This window comes from Gracilinanus agilis, chromosome 1, assembly GCF_016433145.1.
Source record: "Gracilinanus agilis isolate LMUSP501 chromosome 1, AgileGrace, whole genome shotgun sequence".
NCBI lineage: Eukaryota > Metazoa > Chordata > Mammalia > Didelphimorphia > Didelphidae > Gracilinanus > Gracilinanus agilis.
In genome coordinates this window covers 606,613,650-606,640,807 of record NC_058130.1, presented here as the reverse complement: position 1 = coordinate 606,640,807, position 27,158 = coordinate 606,613,650, and the positions used below count along the sequence as shown (strand labels likewise).

Here is a 27,158-nt window from a genome sequence, read left to right as displayed (position 1 = left end):
GCAACAAAAGTAAAACAGCCTATCTACTATGGGGAAACAAGATACACCAAGAACAAATTTAGGCTGTTTGTGAGGAAAATCTTATCATTAGAGCTACCAAAAGATGAATGGACTATCTCAGGGAAGCAATTCATTCCTCTTTTCTAAAGGGCTCAAGCAAAGATGCAATGACTGCTTGTGGGTATATTTTAGAGAGGATTGATTTTCTGCATATTGGTTAGACTATGTGAACTTTAAAGTTCTTTTCTTGTCTGAAATTCTGTTATAGTGAGAGGCACTAAAAAATGTGGTAAGAAGGGAAGTCTTCATGGAGTAATTAGCTCATGAACTAAAACTTCGAAAGGCAGAGATAAGGAGGAAAGTGTGCGTCAGGTATGAGAGGACAACTTGTGTGAATATATAGAGGTAAGAGACAGAATACTTAGTTTAAAGGGCAGACAGAATTCCAGTTTGCCTGGGATATAGATAAAGAGGAAAATGAATAGGAATAATGAAATAAATATGGAAAAATAAATTGCAGAAAGGTCCGAAGAATCATAAATGCCAAATTAAGCAATTTGTGTTTTATCCAAAAAAGGAATAGCTAACTATTGGAGATTTTTGATGAGAGAACCAGGATGATTAGAAATGTGCTGTAGAAAGTTTTGTTTTGTTTTTGTAACTGTGTAGGAGATGTATTGAAATAGGAAGAGAGTGGAAGCAGGGAGATCAATTAGGAAGCAATTAGTCTAAGTAAGAAATGATAACCATCTAAGGTAGGGCACTGGTTTTATAAGGGGACAGAAAAGAAGGAACATAAGACATGTTATGGACATAGAATTGATGAGGCCTGACGATTGGATATGGGTTTAAAGAAAACCAAAGAATCAAAGGAATCAAAGGTAAGTCTGAGGTTACAAATCTAGGTGATAGTATCCTTGATTAAAGTATGGAAGTTCAGTGGAAGGGAAGGTCTTTGGGAAATGTTGAGTTGCATTTCAGATATGAGGGGTTTGATATGCTAATAGAGTATCAAGATAGAGAGGTTTAGCAGGCATTGGATGATGTGTGATTAGAACTCAGGGAAAAAATTTAGAATGGAATTGTGTGTGTGTGTGTGTGTGTGTGTGTGTGTGTGTGTGTGTGTGTGTGTGTGTCAGACAGAAAGACTGAGACAGAGGTCAAAGTAGATGGTAACTGCACCAATAGGAACTGATAAAATCAGCAAAGGAGAGAACATGATGAAAGAAATGGGTTTAAGGAGACACACAAGGATGAAAGATGGAAGGTGTAGCAAAAAATGCTGAGGAGTGGTTAGGCATATAGGAAAAGAAAAATAAATGAGAGGTATCCTCAAAGACAAAGTATATGTGTGTCAGTACATATGTGCTTACATGTATATGAGAAACATAGAAACATACAAAGAAGAATTAAAGGGGCAAGCTATGGGAGGAGACAGGAGGCACAAGTAGGTTTGTTAATAATGCTTTCTCTTTCTCAGAGATTGAGGTAAAGGAGTTGAGGACAAGTGAATATCTAGAGGGAATTTTAAGATGTGAAAGAGGGAAGAGGCAGAAGGTCATGTTAAGTGACCTTAATTTTCTTGGTAAGGCAGGAGGCAAGGTGGTTTTATACTTGATTCTCTCAGGTTCTCTAAATATACCATCATAGGGGGCAGCTGGGTTGCTCAGTGGATTGAGAGCCAGGCCTAGAGACAGGAGGTCCTAGGTTCAAATCTGCCCTCAGACACTTTCCAGCTGTGTGACCCTGGGCAAGTCACTTGACCCCCATTGCCTACCCTTACTACTCTTCTGCCTTGGAGCCAATACACAGATAAGGGTTTTAAAAAAAATAAACAAACAAATAAATAAATATACCGTCATATATCATTTCAGAAAAAATGATAAGTTTTATTTCCTCATTGCCTATGCCCATTTCTTCTATTTCTTTTTCTTGTCTTAATATTATACCTAATATATCTATTAGAATATTGGATAATAACTATAATAATAAACATCCTAGTTTCACCACCAATTTTACTGGTCATCACAGACTTCTAATTTATCCACATTATGCATAATGCTTGCCCTTGTTGATTTTAATAATAATATTTTATTTTTCCCCAATTACATGTAAAAACAATTTTAAACATTCATTTTAATAATATTTTTGAGCTTCAAATTCTCTTTCTTCCCATTTTCCTCCCTTCCTACCATCCCTCCTTCCCTGAGACAATAAGCAATCTGATATCAAATTTTACATGTTCATATAAAACATTTTTCCATATTAGTCATTTTTTGGAAGAGATCTCCAAAAAAGAAAGGGAAAAAAAGGAAGAAAGAAAGTGAATGTTTTAGTGTGCATTCAGAACCCATCGGTTTTTTCTTTAGAGGCAGATGGCATTTTTCATCATGAGTTTCTGGGATTGTCTTGGATCACTGTATTGCTGAGAATAACTAGGTCATTCCCAGTTGTTCAGCAAAAATATTGATGTTACTGTGTATAATGTTCTAAGTCTGCTCATTTCACTTTGCATCAGTTCATGTAAGTCCACGTTTTTTCCAAAATCATCCTACTCATCATTTCTTATAGCACAATAATATTCCATTATAACCACATACCACAACTTGTTCAATCATTCTCCAAGTGATGAACAACTCCTCAATGTCCAATTCTTTGGTACCACAAAAAGAGCTACAATAAATATTTTTGTACAAAAAGTTCCTTTTCCCTTTTTAAAAAATCTCTTTGGGATACAAACCTAGAAGTGTTTTTGATTGATTAAAGGGTATGCACAGTTTCAGAGCCCTTTGGGCAAAGTTCCAAATTGCTCTCCAGAATGGTTGGATCAGATCACAACTCCATCAATAGTTGCCTTTGATTTTAATTAAATTGCACTTATCATTTTAAGAAAAGCTCCATTTATTCCTATGTTTTCTGGTGTTCTTAATAGGAATGAGTATTGTATTTTTTCAAAAATGCTCCTCTGTATTTATTGATATAATCTTACATATGATGTTTGTTGACTTTGTTATTGATATGATCAATTATCCCTATAGTTTTCCTAATATTGAACAAGCCCACATTCCCAGCCTGGTCATAGCATATGATCTTTGTGATAGAGTGCAGTAATATCCTTGCTCATGTTTATTTAATATTATGACATCAATATTCATTAGGGAAATTGATCTATAGTTTTCTTTCTCTGTTTCTGATCTCCTTGGTTTATGTATCAAAATCATATTCATATCATAGAAGGAATTTGATAGGACTTGTTCTTTACCTATTTTTTCAAGCAATAATTTATGTAATATTGGAATTAATTATTCTTTAAATGGTAGAATTTGTAAATTCATCTGGTTTGGATTTTTTTCCCTTTGGTGAGCTTGTTTATGACTTTTTCAATTTATTTTTCTAAGATAAAGTTATTTAAGAATATATTTATAATATATATATATATATAATATTTAAAAATAAAATTTACTCTTCTGTTAATCTAGGAAATTTATGACATTTTGTAAAAATTCATATATTTCACTTAGATTATCAGTTTTACTGGCATGAAGCTGGGCAAAACAGCTCTTAATAATAGCTTAATTTGATTTGGTTATACATTCACCTTTTTTATATTTGATACAAATAATTTCATTTTCTTCTTTATTTTATAAAAAAGTCAAATTAGCCAAAGGTTTTTTAAAAATAAAACTAGATGCTAGGTTTATTTATTAATTCAATGATTTTTTAATTTCAATTTTACTAATTAATTTCTTCTTTGATTTTCAGAATTTATATTTTTGTGGTTAACCAGAGTCTAAAATTTTTTTCTAGTTGTTTTTAGTTGCATACCTAATTCTTTGATCTATTCTTTCCTTAAGATAAAAAATTTACCCAACTACTGCTTTGCTTGTATCTTACAAATATTAGTATGTTTTCTTATTGGCATTATCATTAATGAAATTATTGATTGTTTGAATGATTTGTTTTTTGACACATTCACTCTTTAGTTTCTTTATATTATTTTGTTTCCAATTCATTTTCCATCTATGCCTCAAAGGATCTTTATTGAATATAATTTTAATTGAATTATGATCTGAAAAAGGTACATTTAGTGTTTCTGAATTTCTGCATTGATTGTGAGGCTTTTATGCTCTAATATGTAATCATATTTGAGTGTAGGTGCCATGTACATCTGAGAAAAAAACTTCATTCCTTTCCATTCCTATTCAATTTTCTCCAAAGGTTTATTATATTTACTTTTTTATAAAACTCTATCCATCTTCTTAACTTCTTTCTTGCTTATTTTATAAGTGAAACAGACTGATATATATCTGTTTTAATTAATTTATAACAGCACCATGAGCAAATTGGCTCTTGGATGATGCTGATAATGATAGCTCCTTTATCATATTGATAGATTCAGAGAACCCAAGCAAGAGTTTTAAGCAGGTTATCATTATTAGAAAACAAAGCACTTATTAAGTACTTAATTATGCATGGCATTGTGCTAATCTTTGTAGAAACAGATTTATAATCCTTCTTCCCAGTTTCCAAATCTCTACTCCTAAATTCCAAAGTGCATAAAAACCAAATAAAAAGTAATTAAAAAGAAAAGAGAGGCTATTTAAATTTTCTCATTTTGCCACCTGTCATAGTTCCTTTGAGTTTTATACATATGGTGCTAATTTAATTCTTTGACTAGAAACACCATATCACTTTTTCCTAATTTTTCTTCCAACCTCACTGACAATACATAAATACAAATCAATCAGCTTTCCTTATTTAGTCTTGAAATAAATAACATTATGTAGAAATCAGAGAGAGGGAAATAGTTATCTTGTGTGCAGACATCTATGGGAGGCAAAGGACTCTGATGGAAGATACAGAGAATAGAAATCCAGTAAATCCCAAACATATATACTTTATACTTCCTATCTATAAGAATATGTAAGCATCATGGAAGGAACAAGATGAAGATGGAACACATTTGTAGATCTATAAGTAGTTTCCCTCTTTTCTATCTGAAACCAACATTCTATCTCCTTTGGAAAGGAAATGCCTAGATCATTGAATTTGGTATGCTGTTGCCTACATAAGAGATAGAAGAAATATACTTGCAAATTTTTTATCTGAGAAATTTAAAATTATTGTATTTCTAAGGTTATCAATCAAAAAGATTATTTTTCTTTTGTAATAATGGTACGCAATTTTCATTTATTTATTCTCCAATGAACATGAATTTCCACAATCTCACTATTGTATTTTCTTTTAGAAATTATATTTTCAGTAAAAAGAAATTAACTTATATCTTTTATTCATTGTAAAGAAAATTTCTTGACTCTGAGAAACATATTTAAGGTATAAATATAAGAACTCTACAGAGATGAAAGGCACAGGTGAGATTTTTCTTCTATTTTTGACATTTGCTCAACATGAATTTGTTTTATTCTGAATAAACAGCTGGTATACCATTTGTTTTTTAATGTTTGTTAAAATATTATATGCCTGTGTATTTGGCAAAAAAAATGTAACAGGAATTGATAATAGTATATTGTGAAAGTTTTGAAAGTAGGAGCATAATGTGAAGAAGTCGGGGTCTAGGGGCACCTAGGTGGCTCAGTAAATAGAGGGCCAGACCTAGAGACTGGGTGTCCTGGGTTCAAATATGGCCTTGGACATTTTCTATCTGTGTGACCCAGGGCAAGTCATTTAACCCCAAATTGTTATTGCTTTGGAACCTATATTTAGTATGTAGTGTAAGACGGAAGGTAAGAGTTTTTAAAAAAAGTTCTAGTTTATACTTGGATGCTTACTTCCACAAGGGTCTCTCATCACTAAGTATTGCTTTCAGCATGTGAGCTATGACAAGGTGTAATATTGGCTTTTGGAAATAGTTTTAATTCTCATCCTCTTTTTCTGAAGGGGTGAAAACTACCCCCAGAGTCTACATAGTTCCTTCTCTCCTCAATTTCTTTCCTTTCTCTTTCCTTAGGAGAGGGAGCAAATCAAGTTCCAATTCTATTTTTTCCCATCATATGCTCTGATTTTCAGAGATCTATGATGCTGAGGTATTATGGCATTACTGATTATATAGGCCTATCCGTGCAGCCTTCAATTTATATAAGGGAAGTATTCCATGAAGGTATTTGTAAGTTGATTGGTTAAAGCTGTTATGATAATCCTGATGGTATAAGGATCTGAAGCTGGGTAAGGTGAGTGAGTCCTAAGTGAAACACTTAAGTTGTAGTAATGAATCCTAAAGGACCCCCCACAGCAGTAGCTGCTATTAAATATGGAGAATCTGCTGGACCCAAACTCCAGATATAACAGTGTTCCAGAGTAGCCTGCCAGACAAAGAATCTGCTATTAGAATTATACAGATACTTGTCTAACTGACACTCTGGCCTTAATTGGATAACGCTTGATTGACTGTGAATTAAACTTTGATATGAATGGTACACTTCACCTCTTCCCTTCTAAAATTCCAAAGATGTAATTACTAAGCCTAGGATTATAGATGAAGCCAAGTCTATGGTAAATTTGAAGATTTATTGTTAACGGGCTTAGAGAAGGGAAGCAGGGTAATGGCTGGGAAGAAGAGAAACAGGAAGTCCTTAATTAACTAAGGCTAATGATGTTATAATGATATCTGGATTGATGGTAATCAGGTTTGCCAGGTGCCAGTCTGGTTGGGCCAGAGTGGTCCCAACCTAAATCAAGATTACTTTGCTGATAGATGTTACATTTTCTTCTTGATGGTTAATTTTGGTTCAGGTTAATTCAGGATCAGGTTGATTCAGGATTAGGGACTGATGAAATTGATCGGTACAGGTTGCTAGCTGAATAAGCTCTCCTATGGCCTACCCTTACCAAGCCCACCCTCACCAATCCCAATCTCAAAATTGAGATTTCTTCTCAGTTCAAATCCTTCCTTTTATACCCAAACCTCAACTGCCTTTGCACCCGCCATCTCCTTCCAGACTTGGTTTGTTCTATATTCTAAGCAGGTAACTGTCCATCATTTTGATTTCCACATTACTGTGTAATTTATCATTACAAAGCTTGGAATGTATTTCTAGCAACTCATATTTACATAGCATTTTGAGGATTACAAAAATGTATTCCTCAAAACAACTCTGTGAGGGAGGTAATAAAATACTGTGATTTTTCATGAAGAAATTGAAGCAAATGGATCTTAAGCTAAGGGATACAATGTTATCAAGCATTGTAGTATAAATTTATAGAAACTTCACATTATAAATGGTGACTGTATTTCCAGGTGAGATCTCCCTCGTGTATCTGAAACATATTATAGCTGATCAGGTTCTCTAGATGCTCTTCTTTGTAGATGATGCTGTTATAATTATATCAAGTTTGGGTACACTGCAGGACTTCTTTAGGGCATAGAATATTAGAGTAAAGCACTAGATTTGAAGACAGAAAATAATGAGTTTAAATATTAGCTCTACTATATGCTATCTCTATGACTTTGAACAAGCAATTTAAACTCTCTGTGCCTTAGGTTACTCCTCTACAAAATAAAGGGGTTGGACCTGATCTCTCATGTAGTTAAGTCTGTTTCAGAATAAATCCCTGATCCTATGTTCTTGATGAGATCAATGATCTCTCAAAAGAGATTAGTGTAACAATCCACATGGAAAAACCATGTAGATGAAGAATGTATATTGTCCAAATTTTAACATTCAGAAGAATGGACAATTCATTAAGTTAGTTGATCAGAATATATAAATTTGGATAGTTACCGAAGAGCAACTGGGCCCAGAATTGAACAGAAGGAAGATTAAGATCAACTTTGAGAAATGTCATAGCTTTCAATAATTATGAGCTGAACAGGATCACAAATGGCTATCTTTTTAAAAGATCAATATTCTTCCAGTGATGCTATGTGGTGCTTAAATACTGAGTGGCCCAAAAGGCAAAAAATAAATATATGAAGGCCGCAAGCAGGTGGCCATGTCAACTTGCATTCAAGAAGTTTTACACAATAGATCAAGAAAGGATATAATTGGAAAAGGAGTTGGGTTAGGTATGAAGGAAGAACAAAGGCCTATAAATTAGTGGACAGACGAGTGTTGCCCTAGTATCCATGAATTATTAAGAGAATAAGAGGAAGACATCCAGGGAATTGGGTAGATCCTCCATCTGAGGCTCATAGAAAAATATGGGCAAGAATTGCATATGATTAGATGATGTGGCTTTATTTGTACTGATGAAGGGATGCTTTCACTGATGATATTAACTAATCTGCTGAGTTATCAGTATCACTGAGATGGAAGGGATTTTATAGGCTCCTTCCTGAATTTAATCCATATCAGAATAAGGGCTTCTTATAAATATTCTCAGCAGCTAGGTATAGTCTAAAGAAAATTTCAGATTTCTAGAGTGGTAGAACATACTCCCTTCTGAAGCAGCCTATATCACAGAGCCTTTCTTTTATGTGGAGCTAAAAGCCTGGGATTTCTCAGACAAAAAGAGACTTTAAGACCTCTTTGATGCAGGATGCAAGAGAAGAATTGGAGATTAGGAGTTAAGTGAAGCTTGGCAAGAGGTTGCCTGAAATAGTGAGACAGGTGAAGCACTCATCAAAGTTGGAGGTAGACGAGTAAGGCTGACATTTAAATCCTATAATTCTAAATAGGCTACTAGGTAGGATGCTGGACAACTAGGCAGTGTTACAAATAGATTGTAAGGCCTGGAGTCAGAAAGACACACCTTTTTCTAAGTTCAAACCTATCCTTAGACACTAGCTATTAGGCCCTGGGGAGGTCACTTAATCCTGTTTCTCTCAACTCTAAAAAGAGCTGAAGAAGCAAATGACAAACCCTTCTAGAATTGCCAAGAAAACCCCAACTGGGGTGACCAAGAGTCAGACACGTCTGAATAATGAGAAGTGTTAGCTAAAGAGAAATCTATACCAAATAAATTAAGTGATTTGACTTTTCAGGGAACCCATAGTTAAATCTTTGGTGATGTCAGCCTTTAATTTAAACTTGGCTCTACTACTAATTACTTGCATGATCTTGGGAAAATCAATTAACTTCTCATAGTCCTGGGTCTTTTATCTGTAAAATCAGTTTTGCATTCCTTTTATTACTAAAATTCTATGAATGTCTTTCATTAAAATCTCAAAGGAACACATATGTACTATGTAAAATATGTTAGTATATAAACTTTATGGCACAAAGAAGATGTTAAAATAAATTTTGGCAGGTGTTGGATTAAATGAACCCATCTTCCAGAGTTGGAGTCACTCATGTAAAGTAGTTCAAGATGCAGAGACAAATGAAATGTAATGATGGCACTGGTAATGCAGTGCATCCTTGAAAGGAAAAGAATGGATAGAGTAGGAAATAGATTTGAAAATTATGCTTGTCTAAATAGCTCAGTTTTCTCTTTGTATTTTAATTGAGTTTAAAAGCTTTTCTGTTGGGTTTGTTGTAGTAGATTAGGAAGGACAATGCTTAATAATACATGTTTTCCTATTTACATTCAAGTATATTTGGAATGGGTTGTATATTATTGGTTAGAAAATACATGAGATCACAGGGCTGAAACAACTTAGAAAAATCACATGATCTCTCAGTTCTCCTTTGTGGAATTGCCTCTAAGCCATTCAGACTCAAAGATCTATGTTATTCCAAAGAAATCCCAAGGTTTTCATTCATAGGAATGAATGAGACCATTTATTACTATGATACCTTTTTCACATTTTCAGATATTAAGATTTAAATATATTAAATACTATTTCCTAATGTTAAAAAACAAACAAACCTGCAAATACTTTTAATACTGTGAAGCAAATAAATTCTCACTTAAAAAAAAAGTACACAAGTACACCCTCTAGGTTATGTGCTTTGAATGATGAGTTATAATGAAAATTTCAGGTAAACTGCTAATAAAAAAATTCTTTATATAAATGAGAAAATAAATGAAATTCAGAAAAACCTTCTCAGAATTATATGTGATCCTCAGTTGTTAATGTCTCCTACCCCAGATTAATTTGTATATATTTTATATAGAATCTGTGTTAACTTGTCTATGAACCTTTGCATCTTTCTCCTTCTTACCTCCTCCTCTGCAGAATGTAAACTTGCCAGCCAGGACTATTTCTCTTTGGGATCTGTATCCCAAAGCCCAGCACACTGGCACAGTGAGACTTGATAAATGTTGATTCATTGATTCAGTGCTATAAAATCATGGATTATGGGGATATAGAGAGAGGCACCATGGAGCAGAAGTAGACTGAGGGCTAGTTGGTCTTGGAGCTACGAAGTCTGAGTTTCAGGTCCTCTCCCTGACATTCTATCTATTGGAACCTAGGCAGATACCCAAGAAATGTAATTGACTATTGACTTATCTAGGCAAATCTCTAAGATTATAAATTACAGAAGAGATATCTATCTGTGGGGATGAGAAGAAGTCTGCATGTGTGTGTGTGTTCTCAAAATTTTCTAAATCAGCAGTTCTCCATAGTCATAAAATCACAAATCTAGAGCAAAAACAAAATGGATGCACTTAGCAGAAGACTTGTTCAACAAGAATTATAACAACTAGCCTCATTGAGGAAGCTTTCTAGCCACCTTTGTCACCCCAAATAAAGTCAGAAGGTAAATTGTGGTAGGACAAAAAGAGGCAGCATGGCATGGTAGAAAGTCCTACAATAGGAGTTGGGGTGACATAGATTCAGGTTCCAGTTTTGCAACTAATTTCTTGAAAGACTTCATGCAAGTCATTTCATCTCTATAAGATTTAGTTTTCCCTTATGTAAAATTAGGACATTAGAATAAATTATCTCTAAAATTGCTTTCTAAGCATTTCTATTTGATCACATGGGATTTTAGAGATAGAAGGAAACTAAAAGTCATTGTACAGATCAGGGCAACTGAGCCCAGAGTAAATAACAGAGCTAATACTTGAACTCTTCTCTTCAAACTCCAAATCTATTATTACTAAATGTAGTTTCTCTGGGGCTAGATCATTAAAAGAAACCTTACATAGAATTAATTTCAATTTTGTTTTTAGGGTTTTTGCCACTCTGTATGTTGGTAAAATAGTTATCAGCTCATAAACGATATGATTGCTTAAATTGTTGTTTTCTAACAACGACATTGACAGTGTGTTGTATTGCTACAGTCTGGATTTCTTCACTTTTCTATCATCTATTTTGACCATCAGAGTGAAGGGCGGAAATGTGATGAACACATTGTAAATAGGAGGAAGGATGACTGGGGTGTGTAAATGTAATTTTCAACACATTTGATTATGGGCTAATGCCCATTATCTCAAGGGGACTGTCTGAGGTTTAATATTAAATTTGATCTAAAAAATGTTTTATGAATATACCTAAGTCCAAATTCTGCTCCCTATCATAAGTCATTTTATTTACCTTGTCCACAGTTTTTTCATCTGCAATTCTAGCCACCAGATGATTTCTGAGGTACCTTTCTCTAATTTCCATATCCCTACGAGAAGTCATAATTGTGAACAAAATCTTGGTTTCCATGGTGCAGTGTTTAGAGCATGGAGGTTAAAAATAAAAATAAAATTGATAAATGCTTATAAATTAAAATGCTATATATATCATTATATTCTTGTCTGCTAAGCATTAGGGTGATATCTGATCACTTTTGAGAGACACAGAATGTATGTTGGGTTTTCTTAGAGTTATAAAAAGCAATTATAATCTATAAAACAATAATAGACAATCTATAAGGCAATAAAAGACAAATATAAGACAATTATAATCTATAAGACAAATTTCTTTGTGGGGAATGTGGTGGGGCCTAAAGCTTATTTGTCTAGCCCTTGCCCTTCTGTCTTAGAGTTGCTACTAAGACAAAAAGTATAGTTTAGAAAACAAAAGCAAAGGAAAGATAGGCAGTTTCTGGATGATGATAGAAGATCTGATCAGAGGGAAGAGGGATAAAGGAGTATGTCAATTCCTTCTCGTCTGTGTGTCAGGGCTCCATGAGACCATAGAACTCAACCTCAAACAACAATTCTTTCATTCTGATGCAATCCTAGATAGTGGCAAAGGTGGAATTTGAATACTGATACTTTGTAGTTAGAGCAAGTCCTCTTGTTTCCATGTCATGATCAAATGAGATACTATTTGTAAAGCCCTTAACATAGTGCCTAGCAATTAATAAATAACTGTTGTTCCGTCTCCCTCATGTTGCCTTTGTCAGGATGCTTAGTTTCTTCTTCAGGAAAAAGAAAAGGTTTTATGATCTCAAAGGTGCTTCCATCTCTGCTTGGCTAGGAACCCAGACCATGCATGATGCTTGTCGGCTCCCTCCTAATGACTCTGGCTACACCTTCTGCTGCCCTCTCTCTTCTTCAAATACCCCATAGGAAGCAGAGATGGCAGGGCAGTCTGTACCATTCTGATGTAAAGGCAACCAGGAGAGAAGCATGCCTACTAGCAGATCCCAACCTGGCAGGCAGCTTGGGCAGCCAGTGCCAGGGCAGTCAGGCCCCAATGGGGAAGAATGGTGTCCCAGGGATGTTGGCATATGGGGGAACCTCTCCATGCTTATTCTGGTTCTGCTTTCTATTACACCACCAAGTCAACTGAGAATCATAGAATTTAGGGCTGGAAGCACCTTAGAGATCATAAAACCCTTTCTCTTTACTGATGAAGAAACTAACGTCCAAAGAGACCTTTGCTGGGTGACTCGAGTACCAGTTTGAATCTAGGTCCTCTGACTACAAATCCAGTGCTTTCACCTAGCTTAAGTTCTTGCACTTCATGTCAAAAACAAAACATGATCTTCAAGCTCCTCTTTCTGGGTTAAGGGAAAGAGGTCTTGATTAAAGGCTTCTATTGCCCCTTTAGTATAAAAATGTAACCCGTTATGTAAGAAATTCTATGAAAACGTAAACTGACCCCTCGTCCTCCCAGAAAGAACACGCTGGACAAAACCCTCCACTCCTCAGGATGTTTGTATTTTCCCACTAGGGTTTTAAGGGAAAATTTTTCATTGAAAACATCTTTCTTAGTAATGGGGCTGAGACCCTAGCGCGCATGCAGCCTCCCAGGGGACACTGAACTGAAGAAGGCACCTATTTCTCCAAAACTAGAACTCGCTCACCCCAAGTCTTAGCTCTAGCTGCCCACTACTTTTCCACTTGGCGTCCATCTCCACCCCCCACCATCTGCTTCCTCTTTAAGTAGGAGGGAGGTGTCAAAGGATCAGTGTGTATGTGTGTTATGTATAAGGGGTGGAGTTTTCTTTCAACACCCAACAAGGGCTAAGATCGGACCGGTGGCGCTGGTGACGTTTCTCTCTTTGCCCCCTCCCCTACCCCGCCTACCTCCACACACGCGTTATGGGGCGCGCTTTAGAGAGAAGAGGCGAGCTAGTCGTGGGTGAAGGCAGAATGAGCATGCGCATCAGCCCGAGGTAGGCGGGGCTGGTGGCTCTCGGAATCCGTACGCGCGGGCGCGCAGGTGCGCGCACGGGGGGAGGGGGTGGGGGGTCGCCGGCCCCGGGTGGAGGGGGCGGTTCCTCGAGTGTCAAGGGCCGGCGGGCGGGCAGGCCGGTGGCAGGTGCCGCCGCCGCCGCCGCCGCCGCCGCGGCCGCCTCCTCCTCTTCTTCCTCTTCCTTCTTTACCTCCTCCTCCATCTCTTCTTCTAGCTTCGGTGGCGATGAGCGGGATCCCTACGGCCACCACACCTGCTCTCTGCTTGTCACCCGGAGCTTCCCGTTCTGAGTCCGGCCTCCTCCTCGACCCGCAGGGCCCCGCGGCTCAGCACTGTCCCTGAAGAGGAGCGGCGGCCTCCCGGCCTCTCCCTGGTCCTCCAGGGCCTGTGTTCGGGGGCCCCTTCCCTCCCCCGGCCCGCCAGCTGTCCTCAATGTCTCCCCGGCGGGGAGGGGGCTGCCTTGGAGACTCGCTGAGCAGCCCCCCCCGGCGGCCCCTCCGCAGCAGCAGCAGCAGCCCCCGCGGCGCCCCGCCCCCGGCCCCGGCGGCGGAGGCCTGGAGGAGCCGCCCCCCCGCCGCCGCCCCCCCAGCCTCGCAGCCCCCGCCGCCCCGGAGCCGCGAAGAGAGCGGCGGGCGCCCCCCGGGGAAGATGAAGGCGGAGGGTGCAGATAACTCCATGATCAACCTGTCGGTGCAGCAGGTCCTGAGTCTCTGGGCCCACGGGACGGTGCTGAGGAACCTCACGGGTAAAGTCAGCGCCCCACATCCCCCAGACCTCATGCACACGGGGGAGCCCGGGTGGGCCACTCCAGAGGGTTGGGACAGGAGGGGGCAGTGATGTCCCTCCTCCTGGCTTGTTCGTGACATCTCTCTCTCCCCCCTGCCACTTTCCCTTAGGGCGGGGGGGGGGGGCTTCACCAGACCTCCGTGATGGTTTTAAAAAAAATTTTTTTTTTGTATAATTAGTTTCTTTTGTGTTTTGTGCATTCAAAAACATTCAGAGAGAACTCCATAAGCTTCAGCAGACTGCCATAGGGATCTAGGAAACAAAGGATAAGAACTTATTAGGGTAAAAAGGAATGCGACCCCCACCCCTTTCTCTTTCCCTTTCCTCCGATAGGGGATTTCCAATTTTGGAGGATACTACTATTAATAATAGTAACCTTTATATAGCGCTACTATTCCATCCTCATTATAGACATGTGAGGTAAGTGATGAGGAAGGAAACTGAGGCCAAAAGAGGTTAAGTGATAGTCATAAAACTAGTAAGTACCCAAGCAGGATTTGAACTTTGTTCTTTCTGACTCCTAAGTTTAGCACTGTCTCTATTTCGAATGAATTGTATTACTTTTGGGGGGCTTTCAGATGGAAAATATTAATTTTCTATTCCAGTCCCCTTTACCCCTGCCTCAGTTCATTTCTTTAAATAGAGTAGGAAGCATTTGTAGTCCACTTCTTTGGGGGTATCTTAAGGGCTTATTTAGTCTCTATAGTAGTACTGATATTTTAGTTATGCATGTGAATTATTATTAAAGACTAGGATCCAAAGTAGTTTTTTATTTCCTTCCAGACATCCTTTCTTAGGTGTTGTCGCATTTTGGGAGGGGGTGTGTGTGGAATAAGAGATTGGATATTTTTGTTTGTTTCTGATCTTCTCAAGTAATATAATGGAACTTGGATCAGACAGACCAAGTTGTCAGATTGCTTCAACAATTTACTTGGTTTCATGATGTCTGATGAATTAGACTACAGTGGGAGCAGTGCAGGACCCAAGGTCTAATTAGAGGGGAAACATACTTAACTTAAGTGTATGTGATTGTGGTATATAATTTCCTTTAGAATTATATGAAGTTTCTCACTAGAACAATGAATTTTTACCCCATCTTATTTTATAAGCACAATAACTTCAACTGTAGTTACTTTTACTTTTGCCTTACAATATGGAATAGTGGTGAGCTTCATCTCCTCTAATCCCTTTAAAATTTAATATTATTAAATCTTTCTTTCTTTACACATTCACAGTTGATAGAAATTAGTTTAATAATAGATTAATGAAAATTTAAAAATCCATATAATATATGTACATATATAATATGAGAACTAACTTAGTTTTGTTTTGTGAAGCATTTAATATGAAAGGTTACTTTTTGTTAACATGCACAACTTATATGCATATTTTTAAATTACAAAGGAAGATATAACTAGTTATGTGCTTTGCACTATAAGCGACCTTAGATAAAAAATGATTTTATGTTTAAAAAGTTCAAACTGCCTTTTATGGCTACTTAGTATAAGTACCTCAAAAAATAAACAAGTATATAGGATTTAATTCTTGAAAATATCTTAGGTGCATTCCATTTTTGGAAAACATTAGTATTTTAGTATGTGGGGGAAAGGTAATATAGGGTGCTTTACTGATTCTTTGTACACAAATTGAAAATAAATTAACAAATTTAATATCTGACATTATATGGAATTAAATTCCAGATGTAAATAGAGGAATTTGAAGTGAATTATAGGCAAGCATGCTTTAAAGGAAGTTAGTTGTCATCATTTGGAAGTTAACGTTGTTTTGGATTTAAGGTTACTGATTCGTCTTGATAACTTCACTTTGAAACCATGGTGTTAAGCTTTGTCTTTGGACAAAGTGATATTAAGATAATAACTGGTTTTTATAGTCTTAAGCTATATTCAAATAAGAGTTGTGTGTTATTTTATGATTTGACTTTTAGTAAGGGCCACAACCCAAGGAGAAACAGATAAACAAAAGCATTACAGATTCCTTCTTCTGTTTCTCCAGGGTTTGATTTAGCTCTAGGTAACTTCATTTTTTTGGAACTTAGTTGAGGACTAAAAGGAAAAGGAAAAAAAAAAAAAGACCTCTGAACAACCAAAATATATGATTATAGTCCTTAATAATGGCCTTCAAATCAGAACCTGTTTCTTCCTTTACATGAAATTTTAACTAACTTTATTTTGGAGTTTTTATTGGCAGATTAGCCTGGAAGAAGGGCTCCAACAGGCCAACACACCCTCAGTAATTTGAATTGATATGTGTGATTATAAGTTAGGGGACACATACTTATTAAGCAAACACATACTATTAGCTTTAGAGCTGGAAAGGCCCTCATAAAGCTACTAATTCAAATCCTTTTATTTTACACATGACCTGATTTGAAGCTTATGGAAATTAAGTGACTTGTCCAGGGACACATAAAGGGAGTCACAGAGGTTTGATTCCAGCTAAGGTCCTCTTACTTAAAATTCAGAATTTTTTGCTCAGTACTTTGCTGCCTCATGATTGAAAAGGGCAAAAGAGGTCTAGGGGCATTGTGGACAAAGAGACATAGGTTACAATAGGTTCTGAAAGTATAATCATGCAGTACAGTAATCAGTATTTGAAATGACCCTGTCATTAAGGAAATTTAAATTAGGAGTAATATATTCTATTTCAGAAGGTAGGGTGGTATGTAAAACATTTTTAGAAAGATTTTCATCCCAAAAGATAGAAAACAAACTAGCCTAAGTTGCTTATTCTTTAAGGGTTTGGATTCATTGATAGAAAGAATTTACTAAGTATATATTTATATATATATATGTATATATGTATATATATTTATGACTGTGAGCTGTTAGCATATCTGAAGTGTTTTAAATTACATTTAGAAAACATTAAATTATTTGTTGCTTTGACTCAACACATGTTGTTTAAAACATTTTGAGATGTTAATAATAGTTCACATTTTTGGAGCACTTTTCCTTGCAACAACATTGTTAAGCAAGAAAGGCAAGTATCATAACTTTTTTACACAAGAGGAAGTTGAGGTACAGAGAACTGAAATGTTTTGACCAAGTTAATACAAATACCACAAGTCAGATCTTAGATTTAAACTTGGGTCTATCAGTTTCCATTCTACCAGTGGTTTCCAAGTTATGAATCTGTGGATTCTGGTGAAGCTAGGGAATCCATTCTCAGCATTGTCAACTCCCCCTCCCCCATTCCCTTAATCACTGGCTATTTATAGTATAATTACTGTCGTGCAAAGCTGTAAAATTAAAAGGTTGTAGAGGTTGGTAACCATTGGATTCTAATATGTTGAGTATGATAATCTTCAGAGAACAAAACAATTTGTTTATTTGAAGGCTCTTGATAGAGACAGCTCCTTGAATACAAACACAGTGGCACTAAACTTGTGCAATATAGAAATGACTATATTAAGAAATACTAATTTAAAATATTTACATAGGAACTGGATAAATGAATGAACACATTTATTAAGTGCTTAAAGTGTGCTAAGCTTTGAGGATACAAATAGAAAAGCACTAATACTCAGTATAGGTTTCCTAAGAACACTAGTTGTAAATGAGGGAATTATAGAAATTAATCCATCATTTTATAGTGCCACTTGAAATTCTCCCACTCCCTTGAAACTTGCAAAATAAATCTGGTTCAGTTGTAGCATCCAGGGGTTTCCCACAGTACAATTGTAACCCTGTATTAATAATTCTTTGATTTAATCCCCGATACAATAAACAATATATGCAACTTCAGATTTTGGGCCAATGGCAACAGTTCTTTTGAAACTGGTTCCCATTGCTGTTTTGAAAACAGTAACTTTCAAACTTAAGAGTTAGAGAAGTTTGAGTGGAATCAATTGTAATCAAGATACTTTGCTTTTAAAGCAAGACTTTCATTTGATATGCCTTCCTTAAGTAACAGTTTAACAGATCTTAAACATTTTGATTTTTAAATAAATATAATTTAATTATTTTAGCTGTGGCTAACTTTCAAAGGTTACCAATATCAATAGATTGCTTTCTGAGCTGCTAGTGGGACTGCCTACCCTGATGAAAATGTGGTTCTTGGAAGCATATTACCAAAAAAACATTATCAGTTCTGTTTTGTAATGGTCTATTAATCAAACAATCTGCTTAATATCTGGACACTTTATGTTCTTAATATATCATCTCCTGATGCAGATTGTAACTCATTCATATATTCTCATTTTGTTGTGATTCATACTCATATTCTCCCATAATGCCTTCATATAGAACCTATTGAACACAATAGAGAATTTCTTCTCAAGTCTTTTAATATTTTATGAATTCTAGTATAGCACTTGACTTGTCCACACATTCTATGTGACTAAGTCAACTCCTTTTTAGGTCATACATGGCAGTGTTAAGTGTTTTTTATGTCACCTTGCATGTGTAAATCTTTTTTTATAACATGCTACAAGCTACATATAAACTATCTTGAGTCTTTCCCTATCAGACAGAGAGTTAGGTAGATGACTGGACCTGGAATAAAGAAGACTAAATTGTAATTTAGGCTCCAGGCACTAGCTGTATGACCCTGGTTATTTAGCTTATAACTAGTTATATTCTAGTTACTTAACCTGTGTCTACCTCAGTTTCCTCATTTGTAGATAGGAGTTAATAACAGTAGTTTACTCCAAGGGCTTTTACATGGACAAAATGAGATTATATTTGTAAAGCACTCTGAAAACTTGAATGTGCTATCTAAATATTAATTATTGTGTTACTTTTGGCTGCTTTATACTTTTTTATGCTTTATGATTTTTCTGAGACCATAGTGTTTTATCATTATTAAATGTACTCTCCCCCCAAATAGTGTCACAGAGATGAATGCTGACTCGAGGGAGAGTTTAAGAACTGAAATCTAATTTAATGTCTTTTTAATTATATAGTTAGTCAGGTAAAATTGAACTGCAATTCCATTTGATTTTTTTTAATCCCAATAGCATGACAATGTTAACAAAGGAAGAGAAGGACAAAGTTTCCAAAAGCATCTGGACTATATTGCTTTCTACTTCATATTCAGTTTTCTGTTAACCTCAATGTTTTTAAAAAATACATGGTCAAATGATTTTGTTTAAAAAATTGCTTTTCAATAAAAGAAAAATTCATTTTCTCTCCTTCACATCTACCTCCCCACTTGAAAAAAACCAAAAAGCAAAACTTTAGTAAAAAATATGCATAGTTAAGGAAAGCTAATTCTTGGATTGACTGTGTCCAAAAAATATATCTCAATCTATACCCAGTCCCATCACTTCTTAGCCAGGAGGTAAGTAACATGTTTCATACTCAAGAATTAAGTCCTCAGGATTGATGGTTGGTCATTGTTCACAAATGATTAAGAAACTTTTCAGAATATACTTACTGATTGAGAGTCAACAAACTTAAGTTTAAGGAATAAATCCAGAGAAGCCAGTTTTTGTATAGCCTTTGTGCTAAGAATTATTTTTAACTTTTTTGAATACAAGAAAACTTTATTTTAAAATGTAAAAAACAGTTTTTAGCTTTTTGAGCCTTTACAAAAAATGGCTGAACCAAAATTGTTTGCCAGGCCCTGGGCTAACTTATCAGACTTTCCATTTAACTACATTTCATAATCCAGATAATATTCATTCCCCCCCCCATGGTTTTTCAGTTGTGCATACTGACCATTTTTGTGTGTATATGAGGGCATTGTGTTAATTTAGGAAGTCAGCTGTCTAGGGAATCTTACTACTTATCTGTATGATAAACTTCTTTAGGTTATACTTGATATCTTTTGTGACAGTGGCAAATATCTTTTTGCAAACCTTCCTGTTTTAGGCTTCACATCATATTGATAATCAGAAGATTGTTGAACAGTTATTTCTGTGTTTGCATTTATCTCATAATGTATTCAATGGTTATAACAGGTAGAAATAATTTAAATACACTTCAGAAAAGAAAGGCTTCATGAGTTCTGGCAGTCTGTCAAACAGATCAGAAAGAAACCTGTGTGTAACTTAGTAGATAGTCTTTGAGAGTAGCTTCAGCTAAAATATATAATATTACTGATTTAGTTAAAAATCATAATTTTGAGATCTGTTAAATTATAACTTATGGAACATCAAACCGAGGACTTGCTTTAAAAACATAAGGTATCTTGTTGTACAGTAGAGGCTTTCAAATTCCTGCTCCATTCAGATTATCAACCTCAACCTTCTAATCTGAAAGTTATTGCTTTCAAGTAACAAGGGGAACCATGTTAAAGATGCCCAGGAGACACTTGGAGTCTTTACATAGACCAACTTTTTTTAAACCAACAAATTTTAATTAAGCACAGGGGAATCTTATATTCTTTACATTTTCAATTGTGTAATTTAAGATGTGCTCCATTTTAAAGAATAATCTGTGAAAGTATGCTTTCTTCTCATCTATTCATTAAGGATACAGTAAATTTGTAAACAAATAGTTCCATAACAATTTTATAAAGATGTAAGAGAAGGATATAGGTCAATAGTTCCTGATAGAATTGGAAGAACTAGCAGGTCTGATTGCTCAGATATTGTCAGGGATCCTTAAAAGCTAGTAGTTATTCAGTAAGCATTTACTAAGAACCTCATATGTACCAAGTGCTATATTAAGCACTGGTGATAGAAAAAAAGAAGCAAAAGACAATCCTTTCCCTCTAGGAACATGATGTAGTAAGGACCTCACAGTTTATTGAGTAAATGATAGAGAATAGGAAAGGTACCAGAGAACTAGACAGAGCTTTTTTTTTTTTTAAAGGAAGAGGCTGAGTTGCTTGCTTTTGATTTCTGTTAAAATTCTAGAATATATTATTAAAGGGATGGTCTGTTGACCTTTAGAAAGAGAAATGATGATCACTGAAAGACTCAAGAAGAGACAATACCAGACTAGCATCATTTCCATTTTTTTCCCTGAAGGGGGCCATTGGATTTGTAGATGAGAGGAATATCATAAATATAGTTTACTTAGATTTGAATAAAGCATTTTTGATGGTCTTTTATTGTGAACAAGATGGAAAGAAATGGCCTAGAATGATGGTATAGATAAGTGAATTCAGGACTTGATGAATGGCAGGACCCAAAGAGTAAATGTTAATAGGTCTAATGCCACCTCTCTAGCAAAGTACTGCACAGGGATATCTTTGATTCCCTTGAAGGAGTAGAGGGCGTGCTTATAAAATTTGCCGATGTCATAAAGCTGATATTTGTATTAGGAACACTTTGAATGACAAAGTTGCCATCCAAAAATATCTGGACAGTCTAGCATGCTGAACTGAAACTACCATGATTAAATTTAATACAGGTAAAGTCAGAAATTTAAGTTTAAAAAAAATCTGCTTTCTGAATATGACATGGAGAATCATTGCTATACGACACTCTCAAAAAGAATAATGTCTTACTACATTGAGAAATGTTTGTTGCCTAGACTATTAGAGGGGATAGCCCCACTATACTGTGCTTTGGTCAGACCTCATCTGAAGGGTAGTATTTGTTAAAAGTTTGATTTTCTCTTGTAGGTTATACTCATTTTTGCTGGGTAAGTTAGTTTTGGTCATTAAGCATTTATACTTTGTGGAAAACCTTATTCCATGTTTTTTGTGGGTGCTAAATTATGTCGATTCTTACCTGTGTTGCTTCAGTACTTGAATTCTTTCTGGCTGCTGGATGTTTTTTTTTCTTTGACCTTGATTTTGGCTATAAGGTTGATAGGTTTCATTTGGAGATTTCTTCGATATGATTCGATATGAAATCAATGGGTTCTTTTCTATTCCCACTTTACTCTCTGGATCTTATAGGTCTGGGAAATTTTCTTTTATGGGTTCTTGAAATATAGTCTAAGACTTTTTTTTTGGTCATAGCTTTCAGGTAGTCCAATAAGACATAAGTTGCCTCCCACTGATCTATTTTCTTGGTCAATTATTTTTGTTATAAGATACCTCCCATTTTCCTTTTTTACAGTTTTTTGACTTTTAAAAAATATTCTTTATGTCTTTTAGAATCATTGGCTTTTCTTTGGTCAATTCTAATATTTAGAGTACTATTTTCTTGGTTCATATCTTTCTTCCCCAGTTCTCATTTCTTGTTCCATTTCCCCGCCACATCATTTGGTTTTTAAAATACTTATAAGGTTCTTTTAAAAACTCTTCCAAGAATTCTGCTTGGGCTTTTAAACAAGCTACATTTTTCTCTGAGACTTTGGAGTCATTTTTGCTTAGGTTAGTTTCTTCAGCTTCCCTGTGACCATAAAAGAAAGCTCTTTATGATGGGATTCTTTTTGCTTTTTGGCTTATTTTTTTAGCCCACTTGACTTGGGGGTTTTATACTAATTTTGGGCTCTGTACACTTTTGGGGAGAGTATCTGGACTGGATTTTGACCTTTTATCTCCTTTAGCTGTTCTCATAGATAAGGCTGGGGCCTATAAGCTCAGTGCTTGAGTGCCTTCAGTGCTCCTAAAGTGATGAGATGGGGCTGAAGTTCATTTACTATCTTCCTGATCAGAATATACAAATTCTTGATCCAGGTTGGGGACTGTCAATTTCTCCCTGCTTAGGTATTTCTGTAGATTGCTTTGGACTCAGCATCTATAGATCCTAAGAGGCCCCCTTTTGTCTCAGACTCCTACTCTGGTTATTCCAATGTAGGCTTCTTACCCTGGGCTGGAAGCTAAAATCAGGATGCCGATTTGTTCCTGGGATCCAGTGGTTCCCAAACTTTTTTGGCCTACTGCCCCCTTTCCAGAAAAAATATTACTTAGCACCCCATGTCACATACTATCACTGCCCCCTTACAGTTATTCACTGCCCCCAAATGCACCTGTGGCCATCACCGCCGCCCTGGATCACTGCAGCACCCACCAGGGGGCGCCTACTTTAGGAATCACTGGATTAGACATAGGTATTATTTGTTCCTGAATTTGTTCCCTGTTTAGTACACAGGTTGGACTCACTAGTAATCCTTTCTACTACCCCTATTTGCAGCTCCCACCTTCTATCCCAGTCCAATGTGGAAAAGGGTAGTGGGCAACTGTACCTACCTGTTCCTATGCTCTGCTTGTTCAGATTTTTTATGGGCTTTCTTACTGTCAAAGTGCTTCCCTCCCTGGTGTACACCCTCCCCTTCCCCCTTTCATTCTCTCTGGAAGAAGAAATTCAGTTTCTTCCATCTTTTTGTTATTGAACCAAGCATAAAACATTGTTAATTTTTTAAATGGTATTTATTTCCTGTGGACAGATAGTTGCAACTTTTTAGAACATAATTACATATAACATTTAATAATAATAACATATAACATTTACTGATGTATATTGTGTACCTAATCTGTTCCACTGATCTACCACTCTGTTTCTTAGTCAGTATCAGATTTTAAAAAAATGATTATCACATTGTAATAGAATTTGAGATCCGGTACAGCTAAACCACCTTCCTTCAAATGTTTTTTCATTGATTCCTTTGTCGTTCTTGTTATTACTTTTTATAGCTCTATAAAATATTTTTTAGTAGTTTAGTATGACATTGAATAAATTAATTTAGGTTAAATTCTCATTTTTATTATATTAGATCAGCCTACCCTTAAGTAATTAACATTTTCCAGTTATTTAGATTTGACTTTATTTGTGTGATGTGTTTTGTGATTATTTGTAATAATTTTCAGGATTTCCAATTTGTCATTTAATTGCATATTTTTAATTTGTTCTTTTTCTAGTTTTTTTCAGTTGCATGCTGAATTTATTGATCTGTTCTTTCTCTGTTTTGTTGATGTAAGGGTTTAGAGATATAAAATTTCCCCTAAGCTTCATTCCATAAATTTTAGCATTTTGTTTCATTATTGTTATTCTCTTTATTATTGATTGTTTCAGTGATTTGTTCTTTGACTCACACACCTTTCAGGTTATATTATTTAGTTTCTAATTAATTTGTAATCTATGTTTCCCTGGCACTTTATTGAATGTAATTTTTAATTAAATTATGGTCTAAAAAAGGATGCATTTAACATTTTTTATTTTCTACATTTGATTGTGAGGGTTTTTATTCCTTAATATCTGGTCAGTTTTTGTTTAAGTGCTGTGTACCCCTGAGAAAAAGCTATATTTCTTTCTGTTCTCATTTAATTTTTCTCCAGAAGTCTATTATATCTGACATTTAAAATTTCATTCATCTCCTTTCTTTCTTTTATGGGGGGATTAGATTTATCTAATTCTGAGAGGGGAAAGTTGGGGGCCTTTCTCTTTAAGAGTTTGTATGCATATCATTTGGTGCATTTATATTTAATGTTGATAATAGTTCCTTGTCTATGATTCCTTTTAGTAAAATACAGTTTAATTAGATCTCTTTGCTTTTACTTTTTTTCAGAAATCATGATTGCCATTCTTGCATTTTTTACTTTAGCTGAAGCATAATAGTTTCTGCTCCAGCCCCTTTACTCTGTGTCACTCTCTGCTTCAAGTGTTTCTCGTAAACAACATATTCATAAGATTCTGATTTTTAATCCACTCTGCTATCTGCCTCTGTTTTATGGTTAAGTTCACCTTATTCCCATTTACAGTTATTATTGCTATTTCCCTCCATCCTATTTTGTCCCTGTTTAGCCTTCTCTCTCTCTCTCTCTCTCTCTCTCTCTCTCTCTCTCTCTCTCTCTCTCTCTCTCTCTCTCTCCCCTTTCATCTAAAGTTTTTTCCTTCTGACCACCACCTCCCCAATCTCTTATTCCCCTCCCCTCCTACATTCCTGTAGAGTAATAAAGATTTCTTTACTCAAAAGATTGTGAATGTTATTCCATTTTTGAGTCAATTCTGATGAGAGTAAGTTTCAGGCATTGCGTGTTAGCCTTCCCTCACCCATTTTTCTCTTCACTGTAAAAGCTCTTTCTTTCTTTCTTTATGTGAGATAATTTACTCCATTCTACCTCCCCCATCTCCCAGTGCACCCCTATTTTTTCACCCTTTGATTTTTGGGGGGATATTATCCCATCATAGTCAACTCATACCTATGTCCTCTGTCTATGTATAATGCTAAATGCCTTAATAATGATAAGGTTCTTTGGAGTTGCAAGTATCATCTTCATGTGTAGGAATGTAAACAGTTAACCTTATTGCATCCTTTATGATTTCTCTTTCCATTTCTCTTTTAATGTTTCTCTTGAGATTTATTTAAAGCCAGATTTTCTATTAAGTTCTGGTTTTTTCATCAGGAATGCTTGGAAATCTTATTTCATGAAATATCTATTTTTTTCACCCTTAAGAATAATACTCAGTTTTGCTATGTAGGTGATTCTTGCCTGTAATCCTAGTCCCTTTGCCTTCCACAATATCACATTCTACGTCCTCTGATCCCTTAGTATAGAAGCTGTTGAATTTTTCTTTATCTTGACTGTAGCTTCGTGATATCTGATTATTTTTTCTGGTTGCTTAAAGTTTTTTCTTTAGTCCCTGATATTTGGCTATAATATTCTTAGGAGTTTTCATTTTGAGATCACTTTTAGGAGTGATATGTAAATTCTTTGAATTTCTAATTTACTCTCTGGTTCTAGAATATCAGTGCATCTTACCTTAATAATTTCCTAAAAGATGATGTCTAGGCTTTTTAGTCTGATCATGACTTCTAAGTAATCCAATTCTTTTTTTCTTTTTAATCTGTTAATTTCTCTCTTAGTATTAATTCTAAGAAAGAAAGGCAAGGAGCTAGGTAAACAAGGTTAAGTGACTTGCTCAGGGTTACAGCAGAAAGTGTCTGAGGCTAAATTTGAACTCAGGTCCTCCTAACTCTAGGGCTGGCATTCTGTCCATTGTGCCACCTAGTTGCCACTAGTCCAATAATTCTTAAATTTTCTCTCCTGTATCTGTTTTCCAGATCAGTTGTTTTTCTAATGAAATAGTTCTTCTATTTTTTCATTCTTTTGATTTTGTTTTATTGTTTCTTGATGTCTTACTTTCCATTTGCTCAGTTCTAATTTTTAAGGAATGATTCTCTTCAGTAAGCTTGTATGCCTCCTTTTCTATTTGGCCAATGCATTTTTGAAAGTAGTTCTTCAGTAAATTTTTGTGCTTCTTCTTCCATTTGACCAATTTTACTTTTTAATGCGTTCTTCTCTTCAATAAAATTTTACAAATCTTTTTCTATTTGACAGGTTATGCTTTTTTTTTTTTTTTTTTTTTACTATTTGGCCTGTTCTATTTTTTAAGATGTTATTTTCTTGAATTTTTTGTGTGCTTCTTTACCATGCTGTTATTGACCCTTTCCCCATAATTTCCTTGCCTCCCCTCACTTTTTTCTTTTACTTCTCTTTTTTTAATTTTAAAATGTCTTTTTGAGCTTTTTCAAGGCCTGAGATTAATTGACATTTTATTGTCTTTTGAGCCTGTGTTTTCATCTTCTTTGTCACGACAATAACTTTATATGGTCAGGTTCTTTTTTTGTTGTTCTTTGCTCATTTTTCTAACTTACTTCTTGACTTTTTACTTTATGTTAAAGTTGGGTTCTTCTCCCAGGGTAGTGGGACTACCATCCCATGCTTCAGGTTTTTTCTGCTGCTGTTTTCAAAGCTAATTCTGGGAGTCTATACAATTTTCAGTTCTTCCAAGGTAGTGTGATCCAAGAAGAGGTGTCATCACTGCTCTCCTGGCCTGTACTATGGTCTGTTAGTGATCACAAAGACTCTTTTCCTCCCTTGAACTGTTACCAGGGTCCTGGCTCCTGTTAGTGCTCCTCCTTGCTCCAGGATTGTGACCTAGAACCACATATGGACAATGCAGCAGAGTACTACTCCTGGTTTTAGTAAAGGGTTCCCTATAATCGCTTGATCAATTTTCATATCCTGTTACTATTGGTAGGATGAGAGCTCTGGACACCATAGCATCTGCCTATTTATTCTCCTTTAAAGTCTGCTGCTGGCTTGCTCATGCTTGGTTTGTGCTGAACTGTGCTAGATTACG

The 27,158-nt window shown here is 35.7% G+C and overlaps 1 protein-coding gene across 1 annotated transcript in view; it reads left to right on the top strand.

Annotated features, from left to right (window-relative positions):
• The first annotated feature begins 13,855 nt into the window (after positions 1-13,855).
• The window catches only part of TMEM170B (transmembrane protein 170B), a 33,684-nt gene continuing 20,381 nt past the window's right edge, over positions 13,856-27,158 (top strand). Inside the window, exon 1 of the mRNA XM_044658146.1 lies at positions 13,856-14,168. Coding sequence (XP_044514081.1) covers positions 13,856-14,168 — 313 coding nt within the window. The remainder of the gene's footprint in view (positions 14,169-27,158) is intronic.